General features: G+C 43.8%; 1 protein-coding gene across 12 annotated transcripts in view; it reads right to left on the bottom strand.

Annotated features, from left to right (window-relative positions):
* Positions 1-27,496, bottom strand: part of prdm1a (PR domain containing 1a, with ZNF domain) — a 99,408-nt gene that overhangs the window by 28,583 nt on the left and 43,329 nt on the right. For 9 of the 12 annotated variants that reach the window (XM_068026986.1, XM_068026996.1, XM_068026998.1 and 6 more), the window contains one exon: positions 3,745-4,006. In XM_068026986.1, coding sequence (XP_067883087.1) covers positions 3,745-4,006 — 262 coding nt within the window. Of the gene's footprint in view, positions 1-3,744; positions 4,007-5,293; positions 6,603-6,622; positions 6,764-27,496 lie in introns of those variants that run through there. The other 3 variants (XM_068026997.1, XM_068027000.1, XM_068027001.1) reach the window with 3 other exon arrangements.

The raw sequence follows: 27,496 nt of genomic DNA, 5'->3' as shown, positions 1-27,496 counted from the left end.
GGGCTAATTGTAGCAACCTGTTGCCCCCTAGCTGAAATCAACCATAAAACAGCATCATACCGGGGACCTTGCTGACTCTTATGATTCGGCGACATACCAGGCTGCCCATTTAAATGGTGAGGCAGCAGGGCTGCTCAAATTCCTTTACCAATATAAAATTGTCTAAACTCATCCCCATTAACCACTGAAGCTGGTCAATCAATAGATACGCCAATTGAACCCAGGACATGTTACCCAGCCGCACCCCACCCCCAACTCGGACTGCAGATTTTCTATGCCTCTTTTTCGAATCATCAGTACTGAAGAACGGTTTGACGGCCAACACTAAAAGGTAGCTGTTTAAAATCAACTGAACAAAGCTTTCAGCTCCACATTAGACCTGTCCTAACAGCGGTCCCAGAAAAATCCAGTACCACTGACCATGGTCTCAATGAATCAACGCGGGACAGGACTGGTGTCTGCCAAGTATAAACATGCCATGGATAACAGGTAGAAAGCTTCGACACTTTCATGCTTCATATCTCCCCCTGCAGAAGCCATTCCTCTCAGTGGTTTATGGTAACCCTGACCCCTCTACCAGTGTGGAGTATCTATCTATGTCAGCAGGGTAGGTCAGTGAAGACATCCTGCCTATGTCTGCCTCCCAGACAAGAAACAGCTCCGCCAAGTCTTCATTAAATCAATTTACTTTAATTATTTACATAGGGAACAACTTCCAAGTTATTAATTAAATGTCTGCAAAGTAAATGGTGATTACAGTGTACAAGTTAGTGATATGTAGGTATATTTTCTTAAAAATTGCAGGCTGTTTAAAAGGGCTCTTTTGAATTACACTGGTGTTATTTGGAGATCAGAAACCTCAATGCTTTTTTATTCTTTTTTTTTTAAAAAGAGCAAAAACTCCACCCACGCTTTTGAGAGCTGAGGGGTGGGAGGAAAGAGAAAGGAAGGAGTAGAAATTCTCCCTATGACTTGCTAGAAAATGTCAGTTATAATGCCCATTTGTGTAACTGTAACATCATATGAAAGGATAGGCCTGGCATAAACAGCCCTTTGCTGGTTTTCCTTCCCCATTAAATCAACAGGGGAACCACCTTCACCCTACCTTCCCCTAGCCCTGTAAAACAGCTTCTTCTCTCCATCCCCTCTCCCCATCCTAGATAACGCCACACCTCACATCTCTTTTAAAAAGACCAGACCATGCCAGTTAAAAGAGTAGAGCGTATTTTACTGATTGGCTCCATAAAGTGTTAGATGAAAGCCTTGCAGCGGCAAGTCTACCTCACGCCACTTACTTTACTTCAGGTGTGCTAGTTAGAGGCAGCAGGTATTCTACGTGGAACTCACTATTCACTACACAGGACGACTTCATTATGCCCTTGGGTGGAGGGTCAAAGAAAAGAAAAGGCATTTCCTTTACAAAAATTGCACCTGAAAGTTTGCAGAAACTGCTTGATTCATGTCAACTTTCACCCAGGTGTCCCTTTTGCTTTCTCTCAAATTTTCAGTGTGGATTGAGGGACGGAGAGACACACAAGGGTGTAAAATCCTCACATTGCGGGCGATGGATTCTCCTCTCCAGTTGCACATATCTTACTGGTAAGATGCCAAAATGTTTGCAGTGTATAAACATGGGCACAGAATAAAGCTGGAGCTTGCACTAAATCCACAAGGTCTATCTGAAGAGGGTAGCTTCATCGTTCTCATTTTGCCAATTCTCAAACTGATGATGTGGCAGTGTGCTAAAGTTCGGTCAGTCCTGTTACAAACAGCAATGTCCTTTAAAGCACAGTAACTGCTTAAGTTATTCCGTTAAAAAAGGACCAACACTAAGGTCTCCTTAATCAAACCAGAAACAATGCCAAAAGGTAAATCTGTAACTCTAAGCAACAGTCAAATATAAAATAGATGGTAAGTTAAATCAACTAAATCCCATTTCAAATGAACCGGGTTGCATGTAGTATCAAAAAAATAGCAAAAATAGTCAAATGAGTTTGAGTCATACCCGCAACACCCACTTCAACAGTGATCCCTGGCTGTTTTGAGTGTAAACTTATGAACCTGATAAAAAGCTGGTCAGAGAGCACACTGCAGCTCTGACCTGTTGCTTTCTCTGATAAATCACTACAGTTAAATGTCTTGGCTGTCTTTAAGCTTCCTGCAAGTGCTGAAAGAGCTGAACAGCACTTCAAGTAAACTGTGGGAATCCAGGATGTTGTTCAGCCTTCTATGACCAACTGGGAAACATGCCATTAATAGTAGGGATGATTTCTCCCTGTCCTCTTGATACACACAGAATGTTACCTACTGTTACACACACGCTTTACTTACTGCTCAGACCATAGAAGCTTATCAGAACAGAAGCTGGCAATTCAGCCCATTGTGCCTGCGCCAGCCCTTTACTAGAGCAATCTTAACTAATCTCACTGCCCTGTTCTCTTCCCATAACCCTGCATTTTCCTCCACTTCAAACATCATCTACTTTTTCTTTAAAGGTCTTTGTCTCAAAGAAAGCAGAGTATTCAATGCTCCAATAACTCTCTGCCTTTCTCCTAACCGTGCCCCCTCACTCTCCGTTACTATTTTAAACTGATGGTCCCTGGCCACCCTTACACCCCAACCAGAGGAAATAACCTTTTCCTTTCACCCCATCAAAGCTCTTTGCAATTTTAAAAAACTCTATTAAATCCCCTCAGCCTTCCCTGTTTCAACAGATATTGACTGTATCTCTGATTTCTCCTCATAACTATAGTGTCTCATCCCCTCATCCCTGCTTTTATCAGAGTTTTATGTTCCGTTATGGATGGAAACAGATACATTATCTGTTACTCATACTTTGCTCACTGTTAAACATACATACAGCTTTATCTCCTATTTCACACACACACATACTGTTCTACATATAAATATATACACAGCTTTATTTACTGTTTTAACCCACAGACAATACATACACAGCGTTATCCAATGCTACAACTGCTGAGCATAATCCATTGTTACACATACAAGCATACACAAACACACACATACAGAACTACCCACTGTTTGATAGCATTATGTGCTGTTTTACACACATACGCACACAGACTTTATCGGCTGGAAAATGCTACACTCTATACATCGAGGTTTATAACAAAATCTACAATAATCTACCTACAGCCATCGGACCAGTTTCCTTCTATGTAGTGGAATACAAACATTTCTAATCTTGCTCAATTAATTATATATATAAAAAATGTATATATGTATATAAAAACACATTAGCTGCTTGTCATAGATTAATGAGACAAAGCACTTACTGACCACCCACAACTACTGGAGACCACTGTTTAAAAAATGCACTGTGTTAACATATCAATGAATTAACACAGTGACGCTTAAAATTAATGAGATACTCTAGTCGAAGGGAGCTGGTACATTTTAAAAATAATTTAGGAACCTCTCGAGTATATTTTGGTATTTCACTGTAAGCTGAGGAAACAAGTATTTTGCTACATGTACTCATGAATATATGTGAATTTCCTGCAATTTCGAACAATGCTTTCCACTAGAATACTGAGGACTATTTTCTTCATCTTTGATTCCAGGCTAATAACTTTAAAGGTGGAAGATTATGCAGGCAATTGAGTATGAAAATCAACAAATGCTTTACATAGGGATTAGAAACACGGCAGCATTTAACAATTGCCTGCAGCCGCTGTTAGGGAATGGTTTGAAACATTTGAAGAGAAACATCACTCTTACCTCATTTGAGTCATGTGTATACTTGAACTTCAGGTTTCGGGGCAGGGATGCTTGAGCGTGTGTTAGGTCACTGTCGCTATTAGGTTCCCATGACTGGTCATTTACAATGTATGTACAATTCTCTTCAAACTCAGCCTCTGTCCACTGGGTCATGTCCACATCCTCCACGTCCATTTTCATCCCCCCAACACACACGTGCACTGTCTCTCTCTTCTTTTCTGAGGCTTCAGAGGTGACGACCCAAACTACTTTTTGTGGAAGCCTAGATTGGGGGTGGGGGGGGGAAGGTGGGGAAGAGAAAAAAAAACTCTCTTATAATTTCAATTGTCCACATTCTGTGGTTTCCTCTGAGACAGTGTGTGACTAATAGACCAGACTGGGGCACTTTTGCCATCGGTCTAGTTGTTGGAAGTACTTGAGTAATCATCAAAGCAGTCTATAACTAACATGTTTGGTAGTCTCACATACTGCAATCTAGTCTGGAACAAAGCGACTAAAGCAATATTGATGGTAAAGTAGGGAGGGTGGGAAAACTTCAAATATAAAATATCTCCCTGCCTCATCACCTCAACTCCTCTCTCCCCCTATACCACCCCCACCCCCAACCCCAACACATACACTTTAAAAAAAAAAATTGTAGCCTGTATCACTGTATCACAGGAAATCTTTCTCAGTGATTCCAAGTGGACTTTAGGTCATGGCCAAGCGGCTGTGGAGGGGGAGGGGGGGGGGGGGGGGGGGTGGTAGGGGGGGTTGCAGTGTGCTATGGAAAAGCTGCTTCAGACAGTGTCACAAACAAGCAGAGGAAGAGGAAAGAGCTGTTGTCTGCGTTGGAGAGTTAAATATGGAACAGTGTGCAGCAGGAACGGAACCTGCTACTCTTTCCAAATGGGGAAGCTCGAACTTTCCCAGCACAATCAAGAGGAGCAAACAATACCCCTAAAACAACCCGCCATGACGTCTCCTCATCCTCTAGGTAGACAGGAGTGCTGGGTCTTGGCAGCATCAGCACAGCAGCTAAACTTGCCTCGATAGCCATAACAACCAAACGTTGGGAAATGCTGACATCCCGGATTTTAAACAAAAGTTTACTAAAAAGTTAACAAAAATCAACACGTTATGATCTTTAAGAAAGGTGAATAAGGCTACTGCTTCGAAATGTCAAGGAGTAACCGATGAACTCAAATGATCAGATTTAAAAAACCTTTCCATTTACTAAGTTAAGTTTTAAATATTTTAGCGAGTGCTACAATATCCTGAGGTAAAATTCTACAATGTTATTAATGTACCACCAAGGGGAAATCAAATTATGAACTTTGGAGAAAAGCAGCAAAATAAATATTTCAAATAAACAAGGGGCAGAGAGTGAAACAAAGGACAGAAAGAGATACAGGTGTATATTCACACAGAGAGATAGACTGATGCAGAAATAGAGAGAGAGAGAGAGAGAGAGATACAAATAATAGAGAAAAGGGAAAAAGAAAGGATAAAAAAAGAACACAAAGAACATACTGCAGTTAAAGACACAATGTTGTCAGCAGTTGTTTACCATTAGTACTCACTGGTACTGTCAGCTTTGTGCTGGAAGACAAACACACTTGCAGATAACAGACTGCACTGCTCCTCTAACAGGTGCCGGGCTCATGCCTCTTGCGAATACTGAAGGGTTGATTGTTGCAGTGAAACTTTCAGTAAGTACAAACCAAAGAGACTCTTCCTTTCTCCTCCCTCTTTCAAGTTTCCTATTAATAACTTAATCTGATGATTCACTCGCCAAAATCTCACTGTCGAGACCTGCCGGCTGTGGGGCGGGATCTATACCTGGACATCAACAGCACAGCAGCCAATAGCAAGTTAACCTAAAAAGCAACACTTGAGGTGTGTTTGAAAAGACAAATTGAGCAATTCAAACTGAACAGGCTGCTTTTCCAGATGCAATACTCTGTTGACATAAACAAATCGGCACGCCAACCAGGTACGTGATAAGTTCCTTCAATTGGATAATTTCTTTCCTGATCAAGCAGCATACAAAACAGCCAAAGTAAACTCCCGCAACTCCTTTTCCTACTAATCCATTTCCTGGTCTTAACTCTGTCAGTGCCAGCACATACTGAACAGATGTGTCTTGTAAGAATTACCAGAAATGATTTGGAAATAGGAAGAAAGCTACAAGCTTTTGAAATCGGTCCACACACAAATTAGCCTTGTAAACAGCCCTGGGTCACCTATAAATTAAACACACACACACACATAGCCCCAGCTTAGGCTGGCCTCCTGACTAAAAAGGGTTAACTGTAACAAGAAGCTATTGCAACACAAGAAACAGAATGCACACTATTTAAGGAAATGTAATTATAAAGTACTTGTTCCCAGGAAGGGAAAACAAAAAAAGAAAGCTCTGGGGGTGGGAGGGGGTGCTGTGGATAAGAAATGGTAAGAGTGCTAACCTGATCAGATAAACAGTTCACTGCAGAGATGCCCCTGTGGGACTTGAAGAGTTCGAAGTGATTTTACTCACTGTGGTTAAGCCCCATGTCAGCCTCTTTCGCCTATCTGCCTCTATCATTGGGCTGTAGGAAGGACATCCTGTGATGAAGGGACACAATGCCCCATTTGTTTACTATTGGGAATGTGGACCTGCATTCCTGCTTCTCCTTACAAAACAAACCAGACACTTCACTTCCTTCACCATCCCTGTCCTCCCAACAGCAGCACTGATAACACACTCCCATATGTGACCATAAAGATCCAGTCTGTCAGCCAGTGTTAAAACAGACTCTCTCTCTCTCCACCCAAGCCTCTCCACATTTTGAATGAAAACCTCAATTAGCTTCAACAATCCGCAGTTCTCAAGGCATTACTATCATTTGAGTTATACCGAGTCTGCAGTACTTTATGAATCGCTGCATGGCCACAGTTATCTGGAGAGATCCCCCAGTAGGTCCTTTGATGGCTATCAGTGCCGTTCACCAACTGACAGATTTCACACAGGCTTCAGCTGCCGAAGCGCACGCTAGCTTTCAGCTCTCTCTAAGAGAGATCATGTGTGCAGGAAAGAGTATTTAAAAGGACAGGGAGGTGAGGGGGGCAATGGGCAGGGACTCCCTTTCTCTGCTTGCATTTCTCACACATGTACACACACAGCTCTGCGACATCATTCACAACATCTCCACTAGTCACTTCCTGGAAATCGGGCCGGCTCTACAGTAAATGATGACTGAACATTGCCAACGTTTGCTGGTATGTTCTTTTTTGTTGTTGCTGGCAGCCTGGCTGTGATAGAGCAAGATTCTGCTTAAAAACCACATGTGGTTTCAACACGGCTCAGATGTGTTTTTTTGAACCCATCAAACAGTGAGAGAAATTCTTTCTCAAATACAACCAAGTTTAATGAGAAAACTTTTTTTTTAAAAAGCACAAAACACACACAAACTGTGACGACAACAGGTTTGGTTATTTTTATATATTATATATTTATAAAAAGAAAGGGATGGGTAAAGATTAGTTCTGCCTTAGCCTCAATTCTCAAAAGCCAACTCTTTCAAAACACTTAGAGAGGTTAACACTTGTGATGAAACTTTATTAGAAATCTTTCATATGCGTCAAGGATTTGAAAAAAACTAAAAGTAGTTCAGCTCGGCACCTCTGAAAATTAAAGTACTCAAGTTGTTCCTTTAGTACCTAGGGAACTTCTGACAGGCTCATCCTTTATATTCCACAACAACTGAAAAGGCTAAGCTGGTGCTTCATACTAAGGTTCAGTTTCACAGGTGCCAACCATTATTTGGGTACCTCGCCCAACTGGCTATTCTTTATCTATGAGCCTGAACCGTGAGAACAGGCAATGTGTTTCACCACTGGGCATGGTAAAGGTGGTGAATGGCTGCCCAGCCCAATCCTGTCCTCAACTGATATCTGCACTCATGAACTTTCCAGCAGAGGTCATAACATTAGGCAACAAGAGGCAGGAACCCAGGCTGATTTTCATCTATCCCTTGTATCTGCATCCAAAAAACTCAGCAAAGACTGAGGATCAAATCCAGGGAGCTGCCAGTGGATTTACTCCCTGAGCCACTGGGGGAGCCAGAGGTCACATTTTTAAAAACAGGTTAAAAAAACAATTTCAAACTTTTGGGTGGGGGAGCATTCTGAGGCAATGAGAAAGAGGTGGAACAAAAAGCGTCCGAAGGCAGAGGAGGAGGTTAAAGATTTTATGATTTTATTTGTGTCAACAGAAGGATAATGTAAGGAAATTTTGGCTGTTGATGCTCCTGTGAAATATCTCGGGACGTTTTACCATGCTAAAGGCATTATATGTCAAAAGAAAGAACTTACATTACTATAGCACCTTTCACATCAGGACATCCCAAAGTGCTTCATTGTCAATGAAATCCTTTGGAAGTGTAATATAGCTGTTGTAATATAGCTGAATAAGGTCCTCCACAAATCCAATAGCTGGAAGCTATGAAAGTAATCAGGGTTACAGGAGCAGTTCTGGCTTAATTACCTGACATACATCTGCAATGGACATTGTGTTGAATTTACCATGCAACTTACTGAATGGCTCAATTGGTCAATGTACTGCCGATTGTACAGCAAAACCATACAGACCAGGTTGACCAGATGAGACCAGCTAGTCTCAATAAGGGCAACAGCAAACCCTGCTCTCCTCCCTCACCACCAACCCCTCCTCCCCCGCACTCCCCCCCCCCCCACCCCCCCTCCACCCAGCTTGGAGGAAGAAGGGTTGGGAAAGACGAGGAACGTACCCTTAAACACAATTGAGCGACTTCTGCTTGCACTGCATCCCAGTGCCACTCAGCATCTTCATTTGATGAGAAGGAAAGTGTTGTCATGCAGAGAAGAACGTAACAACATTCCAGCAGATACAATTGGAGCAAGTGCCTCTGTTTCTGATTCTGAATGATTGCATGCCGGAGACATGCTCCTTGAAAGCATCATTCCTGCAGAACAGGGATGAGTCTTGCCACTAATCTCCCACTTTTCATGACCTACTTCCTAGTAAATCTTTGGCTGAGTTTTAATGCCATCTGTACAATTACAAGAGACAGGAATGATTCAGATCAATATACTCCGCAGACAGGACCCTAATCTGCAATAAGGGCTAATCGTGCCTAGTTTAGCTTACTGGTGATTAAACTGCGTTTTTCACTAAGAAACAAGTATAACAGGCCAAGGCCACTAAATCAATCGCCTACGAATAGCAGCTCACAGCTCCTGGGGAAGGAAAGGTGCTGGGAGATGGGACTTGTGTTAAAGAGAAGAAACTTGAGCAGCCATTATCTACTTGAATCGTGGAACCGGCATGAGGGATTGAATGGCTTAATCCTATATTACTAACAATTTTCCCCCTCATAGAGGGGAACAGTAGATATCATATCGGAGTGAGGAGAAGCACAATTAGCATAACAGAGCACTGCATGGGACTGATTGTCAGGCTTTAATCATAGAGTCAACCTGCTCAGGAATTTGAAAATATCTTCATATCTTTAATTTACAGACATGAAATTTAAATTTATATTCTTCATTGCCCTTCGTCCTGATTTTGACTTACATTTTTTTCTCCTGCATATTTCAGTGCCAAACACAAGACATAGGATAGAGTTTGCAAGTGCGAGTGTGGAGCCTCGCACAATGCGAGTGCATATTGGAAACTAAAATTTATTTTAAAATTTTAAGATGGTCCTTTTTAAGTATTAGTGATTAGCAAGACTGTTCCGTGTATATTGGAAGCTTTGTTTGTGAGTGGATCCATGTCACAAGCCCCTAACTCCTTTCCCAAAAACCTTCATTAGGCAAACCTTTGACATTGTAAGTGTGTTATAAACTGTATCATTCCTTGTCAATCAACATTTCTTTTCTGTTAAATACTCACATCCTTCATAAAATGTTCAAAAGGAATTTGAAGTGAACTACTCAAAATTAAAACCAAAGAATATCTCTGTGTGGTTGATCATTTTAACTCACAGCCCAAAAGGAAGGAAATCGACACGATCCACTTTAATCTTCGCTTAATCCCTACCGCATCAAAATAAATCAATGTTAAATGTCCATTTTCTTGATCATTTGTGATGTATTATTATCGAGAGAAGGAGCTGGAGGCAGCTCCAGAGCAGATGCTAAAGATGCTAAACTTACTGACACCTTCTTTCCTCTTTCCATCTCATCAACATTAGTGCTTAATTCCAACTGGAAGAAACTAACAAATGAAACACTTCTGAGCCCTTTCTTAAATCTAACAGCTGACTTAGTCATAACTCTTTTCCATGGTTAGTCCTTGCAGCCCGATAAATGATAACTTTGCAATTACAGGAGACATCTTTTTCTCACAGGAGTTGTGAGTATTGCAGCTACTGCAAAAAATGTAGGACCACAGGCCCACTGATGGCTCAGTCTTCAAATACCCTCCTGAGTGTGTAATGGAGCCATACAGACCAGAAAGGCCTCCAGTTTGATCCATCAATCTGTGCTTAGTTAGCTCTCAGTACGGGCAGTATTAGTTACTACAATTAGCCTCAGTGCTCTTGCTTTGAAGGGGTTGGGGAGTGAGCACAAAACAAAAATCATGCAGACTTGATTGCTATCCAGTGAAAATTGTGCATGGATGGCTGTTGAAAAGATTTACATATAATGTAGAGCGTGTAATAGTTAAATAAACTGCCAACACTCAGTGCCTGGGAGTCTAGATTCTCACAAAGAACACCCATTTGGTTGAAGTACTGGAGTACTTGCTGTCAGTGGAACTGTATTCCAGCATGAGACAGTAAATTCAGGAGATGAGAGAGGAAAACGTAAAACATGTGAAATTGTGCATCTTTAGAAGTGAGCAGAAATTCAAACCTCATGGTTTATCCTGCTCCCCAGCACCCCACCCCCTCAATCCGAATTGGACCAGCTCAATGGAAAACATCTCTACTGATCAAAGGATGAGGTTGGGTTTCAGCTGACAAAATGCAACCAATTATCCTCACTGGCACTCGGGGAGAAGAGAGCAGTAACTCAGATGATCAAAGTAGAAAATAGCATTTCTCCACCCTGTTTTCAATCTGCAAGATTATAATGTGTCCATCTTCTCCCCTCCCCACCACCAACCTACCCCCATCTGACCCAATTCAGAATTCAGGGAATGATAGCTCAAAGAGCTCTCCAAAACTAACTGTTACAATGACTAGACACTTCCTGAATCATGCCCCCGCCCCCCAAACCAAACGCACTATCAGGAGTTCCATGAACCGGTGAAATTTGACGAACAAGGCGTGTGGGGTTTTGCTGCAGTAGACGCCCTGCAGTATAACTGGAGGGAGAAGGGAACAACAGCTGGACAATAGTGCAAGAATGATAAGGCCACTCTGTAAGACTGCACTTGATGAGAGGTTGTTCTCTCACCCTCAATTCAGATTTTTCACGATAAACAAACAAACACACACACACACACATATGTACGCTATTCTTTTGTGACTCTGTCAAAAGATTTGGCACCCAACGATCCTTTCACCGTTACTTAATTAAATGGGTAAATACATTGTGGCATGGTCGGGTTCAAAACCTCACAGGTTTGATCTTTGGTCTATGCTGGCTCAGATGTTCTCAGCCCAGGTAGAATGTGGGGAAAACAATTAGCCTCGGCTGTATCCAAAGGGAATCAGCTGGGGTTCCTGCTCCGTATTATTCAGTCACCTTTGCTGGGAGGACCATATGTGAGAGTATCATCCTATTCAGATACCCGCAGCACACACTGTCTGCACTCCTATGTAAAGAATGCCACTCAATGGAACACCTGTTGAACTGTATCCCTGTGAGTCACAGGCTTATTGAGATTGGAAGAAAATTGGAGGGGATAAAATTATTTTATATCTGTAATTTCTGACTCATTTGATACAGTGTATTTACAGGGCAGCAGCATTCTGCTGTATTAAGCTCCTCCTGCTGGCTGCATTCACACCAGAAGATGTGCAAAGATCATCGCTAGACTGTCACTGGAAACCTCCACTTCCTACCGGGTCAAAATTGCAATGAAATCACCAATATTCTCTGGGGTCAGGATTGTCTTAGACCTGCAAAGTTCCCTTTCTTTTATTTCTGGGTCACTAAATTGCTGTACTTGAGGTCAGTAAAAGTTTGACTTCCTTTTTTTCTGAAAATGACATCCTTACATTTCTCAGCAATGGGAAGGAAAGGTGGAAAGACGAAAGAGAGGAAGAAGGCAGGCAGAAAACTTGCTGGGGTTAGATCTTGACTTTGTGTGATAGCATAAAATGGGCCATAGCAGGCTGAAGGTTGGCAATAAGAATCAGGAGAAGTTTAAGACGGGTATAAAACAAGCCAAGATCTACGCTGCTCTCTCTAGCGATGGAGCACAGTGACTGGCCACTAGATGGTGCATGTGAGTGGCACCAAATGAGTTGACCTCCATTTAGGTCTCAACACAATGGCATGACAGGGGGCACAAACTCACCTTGCTGGTTATGCTAGCTGTGAGCCCGGCCCTCACCAGTTCAAGTTGCATTGCACTGCAATCCTGTTCTTTTTAAAACAGTTCATTTTAATGTTGAGAACCAGTGTCCTTGGAGGCAAATAAACTGCGTCAATGGAAAACACTTCCTCCTGATTTCACCTAGGTTCACATTTAGGATGTTATAGTGGTTAGCCAGTTTAAGAAGGGAACTAAATAAATCACCAGGACGTTTGTTCCTGGCTGTTATCCAGTAACCCCTCCTGGAAGTGCACATGTAGACATTGAGCGACAAGAGGATCAAGCTCCACTGTGATGCCCCCAACAGTTGAATAACCTTGCCAAAGCTCACTGTCTGGGCTCATCCATGAAGAATGGTCACTCTGGTGAGGCACAGAAGGGCACCTGGACAGACCCCTGTGGAACTGTATTCCAGCAAGATATTAGTCAACGCTTTCATGATAACGAGGAGACCAAACCGGAATGAGAGCAGTTTTAAAAAGCAAAAATTTTAAAAACCTTTTTGTACCTACTGTCAGCATCAGGTGCTCCTGGATCAGGTATAGTATAGGCCAGATGCAGAACAAAGCTCTCTCTGCTCCCAATAATATATCACACCCCAACCTCAACAGAGCACAAGCTTCCTCCACCCACTGTGAATCTTTCATTTCTCATGTCGGTCAGTCATTCTTGAGGCTGTCAGAGGGAGGCTTGTCAATTTGCTGTAAATTAGCACCAAAACTAGGGGCTTTCCTGCACTGCTACTGACTAGGAACTGGCTTGAAACTACTCTAAAGTGATCGCATGTAGAACCCTTCCAGTTTATAGAATGGAGACTTTTTTTTACCAGTCTGAGCTGGATTTGATGTCATGTTCCAGAAGTGAAAGGATTCAGTACTAATTCACCACAGAGAGTGAGAACTGAAAACAGCATCTTCTCTCTGCCTCCCCCCAACCACCACACCCACTCCATCCAGCACCTCCCCCACCCTGACCTCCACTCACAAATAGAGTGATGACCACTTAAAAGTACTTGGAAGTTTTCAGTCTGCGCAGAGATATTTGGATAAGGGGGACTGGGTCAGTACAACGAAAGGCAAAGTCTATTGCACTCGATGTCTGCTTGAGATGTGTTTCTGGTTAAAATCATAGAATGGTTACAGCACAGAAGGAGGCCATTCGGCCCATCGTGTCCATGCCAGTTATAACTTCCCAGCAGAAAAACCAATCCACGAGCATCTTGCACCAGTGCCTGCAGCCCCTTAATCTACACAAGCAATTTTGTTCTGCTGTGACTGCCAAAGGTTCAACCTCAGAATGAAGCTTACAACTTAAAATGACTTGGTGAAAATTAGTGAAAGGAGGCCCAAGCTTTTTTGCGCATTAAAGGTCAATTCAAAGAAACCAGTGCAGAGTTACACAGGGGAAGGAGATACAAGAATGAAGAGGAAGTTCTGATCTGTCACTCAGAAACTGATCTTAGTTAAATAAGTATTTCAAAATCTTAAATGCATATTCTGCATATTTCAAATGCAGAAGCAAACAGCACAGAGGAGCTTTGGCCTCGTAGTGTAGGTGCAGTTCAGCGTCTATTGTTGGGTAACAGGAATAAGAAGAGTGGGGGAGAATTACATGAGGTGGGCTGGGAGCACAAGCAGTGGATCTACTGCAACAGATTCAACTTTAGGGCATGCAGCCATTAGTGTGCCTCGCAATTCTTTTCTTTTTTTTCTTAAAAAAAAGAAAAGAATTGCGAGGCACACTAATGGCTGCATGCCCTAAAGTTGAATCTGTTGCAGTAGATCCACTGCTTGTGCTCCCAGCCCACCTCATGTAACAGATTCAACTTTAGGGCATGCAGCCATTAGTGTGCCTCGCAATAATGCTATAGCATACCAAACTGCAAAGGCCATTGAGTAGAGAAGGTTAAGAGATTTGATAGAGGTGTTCAAAAACATGAATGATTTTGCTAAGAGTAACTAAGGAGAAACTTTTTCCAGTGGCAGAGGGGTTGGCAACCAGAGGACACAGATTTAAGCTGATAGGCAAAGGAACCAGAGGTGAGATGTTGTGATCTGGAATGCATTGCTTGAAAGGGCAGTGGAAGAAGATCCAATAGTAACTTCAAAAGGGAATTGGATAAATACTTGAAGGCTAGGGAGAAAGAGCTGAAGAGTGGGACGAATTGGATAGCTCTTTCAGAAATCAGCCGAATGGACTCCATCTGTGCTACATCATTCTATGATAATTCGACAAACTCTATGGGACTCGAACCAGAAAATAGTCCATGTCCCATGTATGCTCCCAGAAGAAGATGCAGAATGCGTCTATTCTTAGACAAACATCACACAGCAATAGGAAGGAAGGGAGGGAGGGAGAGAGGAAAGAGGGAAAGAAGGGTTGGCTTCTTGGAGAGAAGAACTCCTTAATGCGACTGTGGCTGATAACACATTACACTCCCCAAAGGCACAACAGGGAAATTGAGCTGCGCCTGAACAGATATTCAGGGTGCTAAAATGGTTTATTTTTACTCCACCCAAATGATGGTCAAGAATGTGGCGGAGGTGGGGGTGGGGATTGGGGGTGGTGGAGCAGAGTTGTTACTTACCTGTTCGTTATATGATCCTTTCCAAACTTTGCTATGTTAATACGTTAATGAGAGCCTGAGTGCATTTTAATGGTGAACTGAGGGGAAACTACAACTGCTCTGCAGATAGAAGGGGAGTGCAAAACTTTTCTGTGTGTTCCCAGACATGCCCTCTACCGCCCCTCCCCCTCTGGCGGGACACTCCCAAAGCCCTCTTCTGCAACTTAGCCGAGTGCTGGCGAGCTGTTGCTTAGTGCCAAATAGAGGGCAGCATGTAGATGAGGCCTGGGCTGGGCCTTAAATTTAGGCCAGGGAGTGCATTTTTGTACTTGTCCTGCCTCACATCTCCTTGAGGTTAAAATCAGCCACAGTGTTTCAGATGCTTGGACCAAGGCAGTAGGAGGAGCTCCGTACAATATACTGCCATAGAAGGTGAGCAATATTGAAACAGTAACTTGCATGTTACACAGTATGACCAGGGCTAGAAGCCTCATTGTGCACTTTAATGAGCAGCTGCACATCATGGAAGATGATAATGTGCAGTGAGCAGCCACTGTGGCTAGATAAATCGGTGTCAGACCGTTTCTTTCTCTAGTTATAGTCAACTGTGCAATTGGCCACTATAATTTTCTTTTGCACAAATTGGGCTGAATTTTACTAGCCCTCTGGGGATGGGTTGGGAGGCAGGGGAGGCTGTAGAATGGCAAGGGAAGGGGGGTTTGTGGGGGGATGGAGTGAATGTCGCCTTCCCAATGCATTGGAATTTTATCAGCGGCGGGAAAGGTTTTTGATAACCTGCCTGCCCAGAGGCCAATTGAGGCCCTAAGTGGCGAATTATGGCCTCTTCCTGCTGCCGCTGGCATTTTACCAGCGGCTGGAGGGACCTCCACCACATAGGGAGGCTGCCCAGTAAAACCTGTGAACTTGGGGGTGGGGTTGGGAGGGCCCTCCTGATTGGGCCCTCTATGGCCTATAGAGAGGCCCCCCAGTGACAAGGGCCACCCCGCAGTAACAACCCCTCTTTACCCTTACCACCACACCACCACCCCCCCACCCCCAACCCCCTGCCTGAACTGCCTGATTGGTCTTGATGACCCTTGACTCCACTTACCTTGTGGGGAGGCCGGCGTCCATTTTTGATAGCTGCAGTCCCAGCAGTGGCCACCAGTCCTGGTGGCGCTGCTGAGACTGAAGAGCTGCTGGCTGTCCGATTGGCTAGTAGCTGTTCGAGGCCGGTTCTTGTCTTTTAAAGAACCAGATTGTTAATTGCCTGAGCACTGAAAAATGCAGTCAGGGGTTCCCCAGATGGCTGAAGAGGGGTTGCCCCCAGCTTTTCGGCCGGTGTCGGGACTGCCACCGCATCAACAAAATTCAGCCCATCTACATACAAGGAATGGATAGTTGCTTTGCCCGTTTAATTTTTGCTTTACTTTAGACAAGTGACACACTCCTTTCTGCACTATATACAAATGACAGATTGTGATGCATAGTAAACATGGAATCATTTTATTGCATTTCAGTGACCTGAAATGTGAACTCTACTTGGCTCTCAACACAAATGCTGCCTGACTTCCTGAGTGGTCCCAGCTTTTTTTTGTTTTTATCCTCAGTATTCCATTGGTGCATTTCTAAAAACCCTGAACCCAATCATGTACACACCTGCCATCCACATACATGCATTTTACAGCATGGGTGACTAGATAGTAATTGGGAGCAGAAACTCCTTTTCAGTCATTAAATACTGAGCTTCAACTCTTAGTAAGGTGTCAGCCTGGGCTCAATGATAGCACACTCACCTACTCAGCCAGAAGATTGTGGGTTCAAGTCCCACTCCAGAGACGTGAGCAAAAAATCTATGCTGACACTTGAGTACACTACCAAGGGAGTGCTGCACTATTGGAGGTACTGTCTTGTGAATAAAATGTTAATCTGAGCCCAGGTCTGGCTTCTCAGGTAGATACAAAAGATCCCATGGCACTATTTTGCTGAGAAGTTATCCGTGGTGTCCTGGCCAACAGTCACCCCTTAACCAACATCGAAAAAACAAATGATCTGGTCTTTGCTGTTTGTGGGACCTTGCTGTGCACTAATTAGCTGCTGCATTTTCTAGGTTACACGACTACACTTTAAAAGTTAAAAAAACGTAATTGCCTATAAAGTGATTGGGATATACTGAGGTTGTGAAAGGTGCAATATAAATACAAGTCCTTTCTTTTATTATTAAACTGCTTTATACCAAACACATCAACTAACTCAGTGAATTGATTCGAACTTCATAGGCTGTGCTTGTTTCTTGGGGACCAGAGTACACACATGCCGACTCCCCATTCTCACCCTACAAATCTGTCTCCTTTATGCTGGCAATAGAATCACAGACCCAAGTTTCCATGGGTTTATAATTCTGCTGCTAGTTTAAAAGGAGTCAGTTTTGTAGGGCAAACACAAGGAGTGGGCACATGGGTACTGTCTCCCAAAATCCAATCACCAGCGTAAAAGCAGCTCAAAAGTATTAACTGGTGCATTTTGTAAACAGGTGCTTTGAACTTTACATAATAAAGCAATAGCAAATGGAACAAAGGATTATTATTATCCAACAATTTCTTTTGTTTTTAAACCCATATTTTTAGTCGCCAGTGTTGTACATTCTAGCATCTGCAGTATTTTGCTTATATTTTATTGTACATTCTAGTTAGTGGCAGGATGGGGGAGGGGGAGGAGAGAGAAATACAGTGGGGCAGGGGAGCAAGGAAGTGAGGACAAGCAGAAGAGACACAGAAAAGGGGTGAAAGGGAACAGACAGGCAGGTGACAGAGGCAGTGAGAGAGATGAGTGCGTGAGAGACAAACTGCAAGAGAAGGTAGATAGATAAATGAGAAGTTCACACAAATGGCAATAAAACAGCAATATTTTCCAGTATTCCTTGTCCATTCTTATTTCAACACATAAATAAACACACTCAAGCACATCAATTTACATACTTTACTAGCCCTACAGTAGAAATCTAGTTTATATGTGTCAATGTGAGGTTAGCTTTTGCTCTCGGAGCACTTATAGCTTCTCGATATCAAACAGCGACAGAGACATGAGATTGAATTGGACATGGCATTGTTCTGATCAAGCTTCAACACCCTTATGTTCAGCCTTCCACTGCTGGGTCTCTGCTCCAGTTACCAAAATATTAAAACCTTTATAATTGGTTTATCCGAGAGCAGCCAATAGACAGAACCTGGCAAGCAGCCAAGAATTCCAAGAAAGGGATTTCCAAAAGTGACATGAGCGACTTTCTTCCTCCAAGGTTCACTGAACCGTTTGAATCACAATAAAGTATAACTTTGAATGTTCTGCTGCCAGGACTGCAAGGGCAGTTTCAGCTCGCTGCTGAGGAAGAGCCTGTGTACGAAGAGGTTTCCAAATGGCCGACAGGTGAAGTGGAGTGAAGCACTTGTTGGTTTTATCCAGTAGAAATATTTAGTTTGGCTGCTGGCCAGGGAATGCTGGAAGAATAGATTGAATTAGGGGTTTTACCTGACACGTGCTTGGCATGCTTCACTGCTAACTCTAAGAAGCCAGCTCCCTCCCTCGTCAGGCTGGGCAGAACAAGCACAAAACAGCGAGAAATACACCCTTAACTATTGTGCCCCTGCGACCACCCCCCACAAACCACCCCCCCTCCCCCAACCCTACACCCGCAACCCACCCTTGCGTATGATATAAAGAAAATCCTGGCTCTCTTTCAACTTTGAGGGCTGTATCAATGCAATCTGCCAGATGGATATCCCCTTTTGGTGTAAGGATAGAATCAAACTCACATAGATCCTGCTTTCAGAGTGCCTTGGTTTTAGCCCAATTTAAAATGCAACAAGTGTAAAAATAATCACATTGAAACAATGTAAACACGTATGAATCAGTTGTGCCCAGGTTTGGTGGCAATAGTTTGGATATGAGAAACTTGCTACTTATGTACTTATGCTGCGTGTGAATTCCCCCCGTTCTCTCTGTGCAGTGACTGGCTACCTGTGTTGGTGCAGATTTCTTCTCTGGGCTGTTCCAAGAGAAATCAAACACATTCTGAAAGGTCAAGTTCATAATTTTTCTAGCAATGCCAAAGAATGGAAACCTTAATGGCCACAGTTTGCAACGTTGCTACATAGACTTTCGTGACCAGGGAGAATTCTTGCTGAAGTGTTGCGGGGTTGGGTGGGGGGGGAGGTGTGGTGGTGCTGGCGAATGACACCACTCTTTACAGTCAGATGAACTGTGGCACCGTGTTCTGTCAGCATAAGCGATTCAAATGAAGTCCCACGTTCTGCTTTCTCTTCCTACTCCAGTCAGGGGCAGAGTTAGGATCTTGACAAGAGCTAGGCAGAGGCCCAAGCTGATCCAGAAAAAGGCCATCTCACCAATGCATCAACTATATATTACCTAATCGGAGTATGCTTTTTCGCCATTGTATGTTGGTGGATTTGACATCAGATTAAGAGGGTATTATTCAGTATAACTGCTGTAGGACCCCAAACCGAACCTTCGTACAGAGCTCCTGAATGGTAAACACCGCTCCAATGTTCTGCTCCCAAAGGTAGTAATTCACAATAGTATGGTTCCACAACAGGTGAAGTTGATGCTCCCTTGTTCAAATGGTTATTTTTTGATGTGGGAACCTGCAGGGTGAGTGTCAGTTGACTATTCAGTCATGGGAGGCATCAGAACTAAGCACGGACCCATTCTCGCCCAACCCCACATAAAGGCACTTTCTTGCTGGAATGATTGGCTATAGATCAGGATTCCAACCCAGGCTGATTTCTCCCCCTTCCCATTCTGGAGAAACGGAGGCTAATAGTGGTGCCCTGCCCCTCCCCCGAGGTGAGCTGAGTCACACTCAGTGATTGAATGATTATCCTTCAGGCCTGTCTGGCTTAGTACCACAATGGACAGTGCATGTACCTTAACTGAGGCAGCTAGTCTACTTTTTATCACCACAAATTCTCCAAGTAAAAGCCTCCTGTTCAGTACCCTAGATATTATAGATTTAAAATCATTGGTAAAAGAACTAGAGGGGAAGTGAGGAGAATTTCCTTCATACAGAGGGCTGTTAAGATTTGGAACGCTCTACCTGAAAGGATGATGGAATCATCGTCAGCTGTCCCTAGATTCGAGGATAACATCTATTCAAGGTTGTGAGTTTCTGCCATGGGTCTTCAGATGACTGAACAGGACGATTCTCAACCCGCAGATCTTTGGGCACATGGGGCAGGACGTCCCACGAGGTAGGGGTATCCAGAGTGCAGGATTTGCTTCCTTTTCTCTCCTTTTCTGCCACCGCTCTGCCTCATCATTAAGCTTGATGGACAAGTTGTTACTATTTTGAACGATTGGTAGCAAGTTCCTCTAAGTCATCAATGTCAATGCTGCTGCACTTCAAAGAGAGCTTCAGAGTGTCTTTAAAGCATTTTCTTTGTCCTCCCCTGGAATGCTGGCCATTTGTGAGTTGAGAAAATAGGACCAGGCGGAGGAGACAGTTTTTCGCCATCCAGACACAGTTGGTTTTGCAGGAGTTTTGCATGAATGCTTGTGGAGCTGGCTTCAAGAAGGACACTAGCGTTTGTTCAACAGTCCTCCCATTGCATTCATCAACCTCACCAAAGCATCTGACTCAGTAGATTGCAAGCCTCTGTGGATTGTGCTCCAAAGATCTGGATGTCCCAGAAACTTCATCACAATCCTCCATGATGATCTGACTACAACTGTCTTGAGTGGGAGATCTGAAACAGACACCTTCAAAATCCAGACCTGGGTCAAGCAAGGCTGTGTGATAGCCCCCATACTATTTACAATCTATCTGACAGTGACTATTCACCTCGTGAAAGATCAACTGCCCTCTGGTCTGAGTATTAAATACCACCTGGATGGAAAACTCTAACCTCAGTCGCCACCATACCAAAACTAAACTACCATAGACATACATGATCTACAGTTTGTGGATGACTACAGTGTCATTGTCCACTCTGCACCAGATTTGCAAGCTGCTCTCTATCGCTTCAATTCTGCATACAAGAGACTTGGCCTGTCCTTGAATGTTGCCAAAACAAAACTTGTATCAACCCACACTGGTCAGCCAAATATTTCACTTCCCATACATGTTGAAGGACAGACTTTGGAATATGCTGAGTACTTCCCATACCTTGGCAGCCATTTCTCTCAAAAGGCCACCATTGATGGGGAGATCCAACACTGGATCAGCTGCGCCAGCTCAGCCTTCTACAAACTACGGCAGCGAGTGTTTGACAACAAAATCTTTTGCAAGTCAACAAAAGTCCTAGTGTACAGAGCAGTTGTTGTCACGGTACTCCTGTACTGCAGTGAGACCTGGACTGTGTATCAGGGTTGTGGGCGGCACAGTGGCGCAGTGGTTAGCACCGCAACCTTACAGCTCCAGCGACCCGGGTTCAATTCTGGGTACTGCCTGTGTGGAGTTTACAAGTTCTCCCTGTGTCTGCGTGGGTTTCCTCCTGGTGCTCCGGATTCCTCCCACAAGCCAAAAGACTTGCAGGTTGGTAGGTAAATTGGCCATTATAAATTGTCACTAGTATAGGTAGGTGGTAGGGAAATATAGGGACAGGTGGGGATGTGGTAGGAATATGGGATTAGTGTAGGATTAGTATAAATGGGTGGTTGATGGTCGGCACAGACTCAGTGGGCCGAAGGGCCTGTTTCAGTGCTGTATCTCTAAAAAAAAATAAGAGCACTAGAGAAAATCCATCAGCAATGCCTCTGCCATATTCTCCGGATTCAATGATGGAATCACATTCCATAGGAACTTACAAAAGGAAACTGGATATCTATTCGAAGAGGACTAATTTGGAGGGTTATGGTGAATAAGTTGTGGCGTGGAACTAAATTGGACAGCTCCCTTAACAAGAAACACAACAGGCTAAACAGCCTCCTTCTGTGCTGTAAGATTTTTTGGGCTGAATTTTCACTTTGGGGGCAGGAAACAGAAGTGGGACTGTTTCTGGGTCCCAAACCCATCCACGGGGTGGGGGAAGAACAGTCATTTGTTGGAATATTGTTCGGTGCGCCCCCTTTATTGGCATCGAGACAGGGTTCCAATTAAAGGTGACAGGTGCGTCCTCAAAGTTGAAAGGCCAATCAGAGACCCTGCAGCTTCAGAGCAGCACCCGGCTGCAGTAAAGGATAAGTAACTTAGAGAGTGCTTCAACAGGAAGGTGCCCTCTCAGTTACTTTTTTAGAAACTCAGTTAAAAAAAAGGAAAGCAGCCAGACTACCGCTGTCAGGAGGAAATCCCTCTACACGGCTGCCTTTGGTTTTGGCTGCACCCGCACCCAGGCAGGCAGGGAGGGCCTGTAGGCTTGTCTGGAGCATTGGTACCCCAAGCCTACTGCTGGGTACCTGCCTCCAGGCAGTTGACCTGCTCCCCGTCACGTCAAGAAACTGGAGGCTGACTGGAAAATCCCAGTTGGCCTCCATTAAGTGCCATTAACAAGGCTCTTATTGAGCCTAATTACAAGGCAGGCGGCCTTGTTGAGCCCTGACCCTGTCTCTCCCAAAATGGCCAGCGCTGGAAACAGGCATGCCAGCCAATGCTGATATTTTCAGGTCCTGTTCACCTCCCAGCCTGACCTTGGTGGGGCGTGAAAATTCCGCTCTATGATGTTTTTTTCATTCGTTCATGGGATGTGGGCATCACTGGCTAGGACAGCATTTATTGCCCATCCCTAATTGCTCGAGAAGGTAGTGGTGAGCCCTATACCCCTAAAAAGTGTTTTTTATCATTGTATTATAGAAGTGGGCTCCTTCCATTAGCTGCACTCTGTCATAAACACTCAAACACTCAGGGAACAAACAGCATTGCAGACCCTCAAATGTGTGTGGTCTAGAAATGTGCTGCTGCATGAATGTTTCAATGAAGTTCATGCAGGGAGAGCAGGTCCTCTATATTTTTACTACATTGGTCCCTGGGATGAGGGGGCTGAGTAAATTTGGTCAATACTGTCTGGAGTTTAGAAGAATGAGAGGTGATCTAATTAAGACATACAAGTTTCTGAAAGGGCTTGATAGGACAGAAGCTGAGAGATTGTTCCCACTGGTAAAGGAATCTAGAACGCAGAGGCACACTCTCAAGATAAGGGGCCGATCATTCAAGAGTGAGATGAGGAGAAATTACTACACTCAAAGGGTTGTGAATCTTTGGAATTCTCTACCCCAGAAGATTGTGGATGCTCCATCATTGAATACATTTAAGGCTGGGATAGATAGATTTTTGGTCTCGCAGGGAATCAAGGGATATAGGGAGCAGGCAGGAAAGTGGAATTGAAGCCCAAGATCAGCCGTGATCACATTGAAAGGCGGAGCAGGCTCGATGGGCCGTATGGTCTAGGTGTGCACCCATTTCTTGTGTTCTTGTGTATTTCCACTGATATTGTAAACAGGTGTCTGGCATTCCGCAGTGGAGTCCAAACAACCAGCACCCACATCAACAACTTGCATTTATACAAGCACTTTAGCGTCCTTTTAAAAGTAAAAAGGGCACTCTGCAATACACACTGCCTGGACAGAATGGAAAAAACAAAAACACCTAAAGGAGTTGCTCAACGAATAGCAAACTTTAGATTTGAACCCATGGGCAACCAGTCAGCAATTGGGAGCAAAAATGAGGCTGCTGATCATTTCCTATCTTCTTTCTTTTACTTAATTTAACCCACAAGCTCCTTTGATCACTAATCTTATAAGAGGGATTCCCCGATACCATCAACATAGCTTTTGAGCAGCAGCCATGATGAATTAAACCTATGACAGATATGACAGGTGAGCGCTACTTGAAGACGGCTTACGCAGCATGGCTGAAACAAAGCTTCTATTTAAGATTAGAGAATGGACAGGCTCCTTAACCACCAGTTACAAAACTGAGCTTTATTCAGGCTGCCCTAGGAACTGCAAGACGATACCACAGACCTGGCTTTGTTAGGCCTTGATTTCCTATGCGGTTATTGGTGTGTAACAGCACAAATTAGCCAGTGCCTCTCCTGCTTGGAACTGCATTTTACATTTAGCACTGAGGCTTACAGAGGCTAACAACAGAGTTCACAATTTTGCTTTCAACTCTTGTCCACCATAATTTATTACACTAGCTTTCTTCGAAGTACAAATCTTTTTACCACTGCAAACTTATCCTCCGCCACCATGTACAGATCTCTCCCCTCATTGTCCTCTATCTCAGTGTACATATCTATCTCCTCATTCTCCTCCTCCTCCCTGTACAGATCTATCTCTCACACACACACACATGAGCTCCATTCCACACACCAATTTAGGCTCATCCTTTCCCCCACCCCCAAAGGCAATCTGCAGTTAAAACTCAACATCAGGCTCTCCAAAGCACTATAAACGCAAAGATCACACCACAAACTACCTACAGGACTGTCAATCATCCAGTAGAGTCATGATGGCACAGAAAAAGACCATTTGGCCCATCCAGTCCATGCTGGCTCTCTGTAGACCAATCCAATCAGTTCCATTCCACTACTCTATCCTCATAGCCCTATGAGTTTATTTCCCTCAAATGTCCATCCAGTTTCTTTTTGATATCATTGATGGTCTCTGCTTCCACCATCCACATCGGCAGCAAGTTCCAGGTTATTACCACTTGCTGCGTATAATGTTCTTCATCACATCATCCCTGCATCTCTTGTGCAAAACCTTAAATCTGTGTCTCCTCGTCCTTGTACCATCAGCTAATGGGAACAGCTTTTCGCTATTTAAACCTGTCATAATCCTGTACACCTCTATCAAATCTCCCCTCAATCTCCAAAGAGAACAACCCCAGCTTTTCCAACCTTTTAGCTAAAAATCCCTCATCCCTGGAACAATTCTGTTTAATCTCCTCTGCACCCTCTTAAGGATCCTCACATCCTTCCTGCTGATTCTTTCCGTGCAGTAGGATTCTTCACTCACCATTAATTGGCACAGGAAGAGTTAAGGGATGCATTTTATTAATGTACAAGGCTGCTTAACTGGGAACAGTCTGGCTCCAGGCCGCCTGTTCATGTTCAGGATATTTTAGAAACCCACTTCCTTCAGTGGCTTGAATTCAAAGCAGTTTCTGCTGGAGTGCACAGCTGGGCATTTTACTGATTCCGAACACTGGGGCATCTTCCAGTTCTCTGCCACATTCCCAATCAACTCGCTGTGTTGCAGAGTTCAGCCACAAGGTCTAGCGGCTAGTTTACTTTGAGTAATAAGAGACACTGAATAGACATAGCTGTTATCTCGCATGGTTAGTATGGTGTGAAGCCTGCACAGTGTCTATCCGCAGCTTTGTAACAGAAAGAAGAGTGTAGAAAGACAGGATGGAAGTCTAAGCAAAATTGTTTACAGGACATTATCTGAATGACACGACACTTAACTTTCACCACCTGGGCCTGACACTTGAGGGGAAGCAGCTACATTTAATTACATAGTCTTCCTATTACGATGGCAATTGCTAGTTAATCAGAATTTCAGTTAATATAAGTGAATGTAGCTTGCAAGCACAAATGTTATGAAGGGGCAAACTACATAAATAGTTTAGTTTATTTTTAAAAAAGGCACCTGGATCAGGTGATAAACATAAAATCAGAGAATCTTAGAACATAGAAGGCGGCCATTCTGCCTATCATGTCTATGCCAGCTCATTGAAAGTGTTATCCAATTAATCCCATTTTTTTCCATAGCCCTGCTTTCCTTTTCATCTATATATTAAATTCCCTTTTGAAATAATTCAAAAAGATCGCTTATGGTTGATAACACACATTTATAAAAAAAAAAGGTAATTCAACCTCAACTTGTGAAACAAATCAGTAATCTTTCAGAAAACTACTTCAACCAATTAAATTTGCCTGATTGCTTGTGCCACCTTGAATATGAACCTGCAATTTTGTGTAGGTGCACAATCAGCAGGCTATTTGACTGTATGAGGCATCACTGCTAATTTGCTCCTCACCCAGAGGGCACCATATAAGTTTGTGGCACTCAGTAGTGGGGACCACAGCTGATGTTCTGCTCTGTCCTCTCTGCTTCCCTGCCCCTGTTCATTAGTTTGGATGTTGAGATCAATTTCCATTACCAATGAGTTCAACATGATATCCAGCCACTGGGCCTGTCATTCCTTTCTGTTCAGTTCCTTTGGTGTTGTGCCATGTTTCCAGAGAGAGCAGACACAGGCTTTCAGGAATATACTCTGCAACTGAGTGCTAGAAAACTGTGTGACAGCAATCTGAAGTTAACCTGCTTTGTGTTGTTGCCACCTGTAATGGTGCCCCAGCTCCTGACTGCTCAGATGAGAATCTAACCATCGCCCCTTGACATTCAACGGCATTACCGTCACTGAATCCCCCATCATGAGCACCCGGGGGTTACCATTGACCAGAAACTGATCTGCAGCAGCCACATAAATACTGTGGCTACAAGAGCAGGTCAGAGGCTGGGAATTCTGCACTGAATAAATTACCACCTGTCTCCCCAAAGCCTGTCCACCATCTACAAGGCACAAGTCAGGAGTGTGATGGAATACTCTCCACTTGCCTGAATGAGTGCAGTTCCAACAACATGTTCAGCAGCCTATTCACCAGCTTAAACATTCACTCCCTCCACCACCAGCAGTGTGTACCGTCTCCAAGATGCACTGCAGTAACTCACCAAGCCTGTTTTGACAGCACCTTCCAAACCCGCGACCTCTACCACCTAGAAGGACGCTTGAGAATACCACCACCTGCAAGTACCCCTCCAAGCCACACACCATCCTGACTTAAGGAACTCCCTTCCGAACAGCACTGTGGGTGTACCTACCCAACATGGACTGCAGCGGTTCAAGAAGGCAGCTCATCACCACCTTCTCAAGGGCAATTAGGGATGGGCAATAAGTGCTGGCATAGCCAGTGACGCACACATCCCATGAATGAATAAAAAATAATTTCTTGACCATCTGGGACATAAATCAAATTGCACCATAGAGAGAAAAAATATCAAATTACTTCAGTAGAATTACCAGAAAGGTGTTGCTCGCCTACAAACTGGGAAAACCCACAAATTTCATACTAACATTTCCAGGTTTCTTTTTCCAGATCGCCAACTTTCATCTGTTCCCAACCCCCAAAGCCCTCATTCCCCTTTCTGAAACTGATGACTCCTCCACAGCTGCACTTGTGCCCTCCAGTATTTCATCCACAGCTGATGTGCCAGCCTTGACAAGACAGTGTGAGCAAGTTATTTGACGGTGGGGAGTACAACAGCCGAGCCCAATGTCTGTTATGGCTCAGCAGCAACCAGCAGGATCACCAGATAGTGATCAGGAGCAGGAACGGAGACTCACTGAGGTAGACCTTAACTTTGTGTGACAGTGTGAAATGGATGATAGCGATTTGGTAGTTTGTCTTACATCTCTTTCAATTAACGTTTACAAATGGATAGTTATGGAAATAAAAACCAGGAGGAATGTAAAACCTGCTGCCAACTCGATGTAGCCAGTATTACACTATCATACAAAGTCAAGACCTACCCAATGAAACACACTTTGGCTAAATTCAGCTGACGTAGCACAGACTGAGAATTGAACCGTGGACTTTTCCGATCTGTGGAAGCTCAGCCACTCACTAGAAAAGCTCTCTAAACTTATCAGGTGAGCTTCCACAAGGCCTTCC

The sequence above is a fragment of the Heterodontus francisci genome, chromosome 3 (assembly GCF_036365525.1).
Source record: "Heterodontus francisci isolate sHetFra1 chromosome 3, sHetFra1.hap1, whole genome shotgun sequence".
NCBI classification, from domain to species: Eukaryota; Metazoa; Chordata; class Chondrichthyes; order Heterodontiformes; family Heterodontidae; genus Heterodontus; species Heterodontus francisci.
The sequence above is the reverse complement of the archived record's forward strand: the minus strand, read 5'-3'. Positions and strand labels throughout refer to the sequence as shown.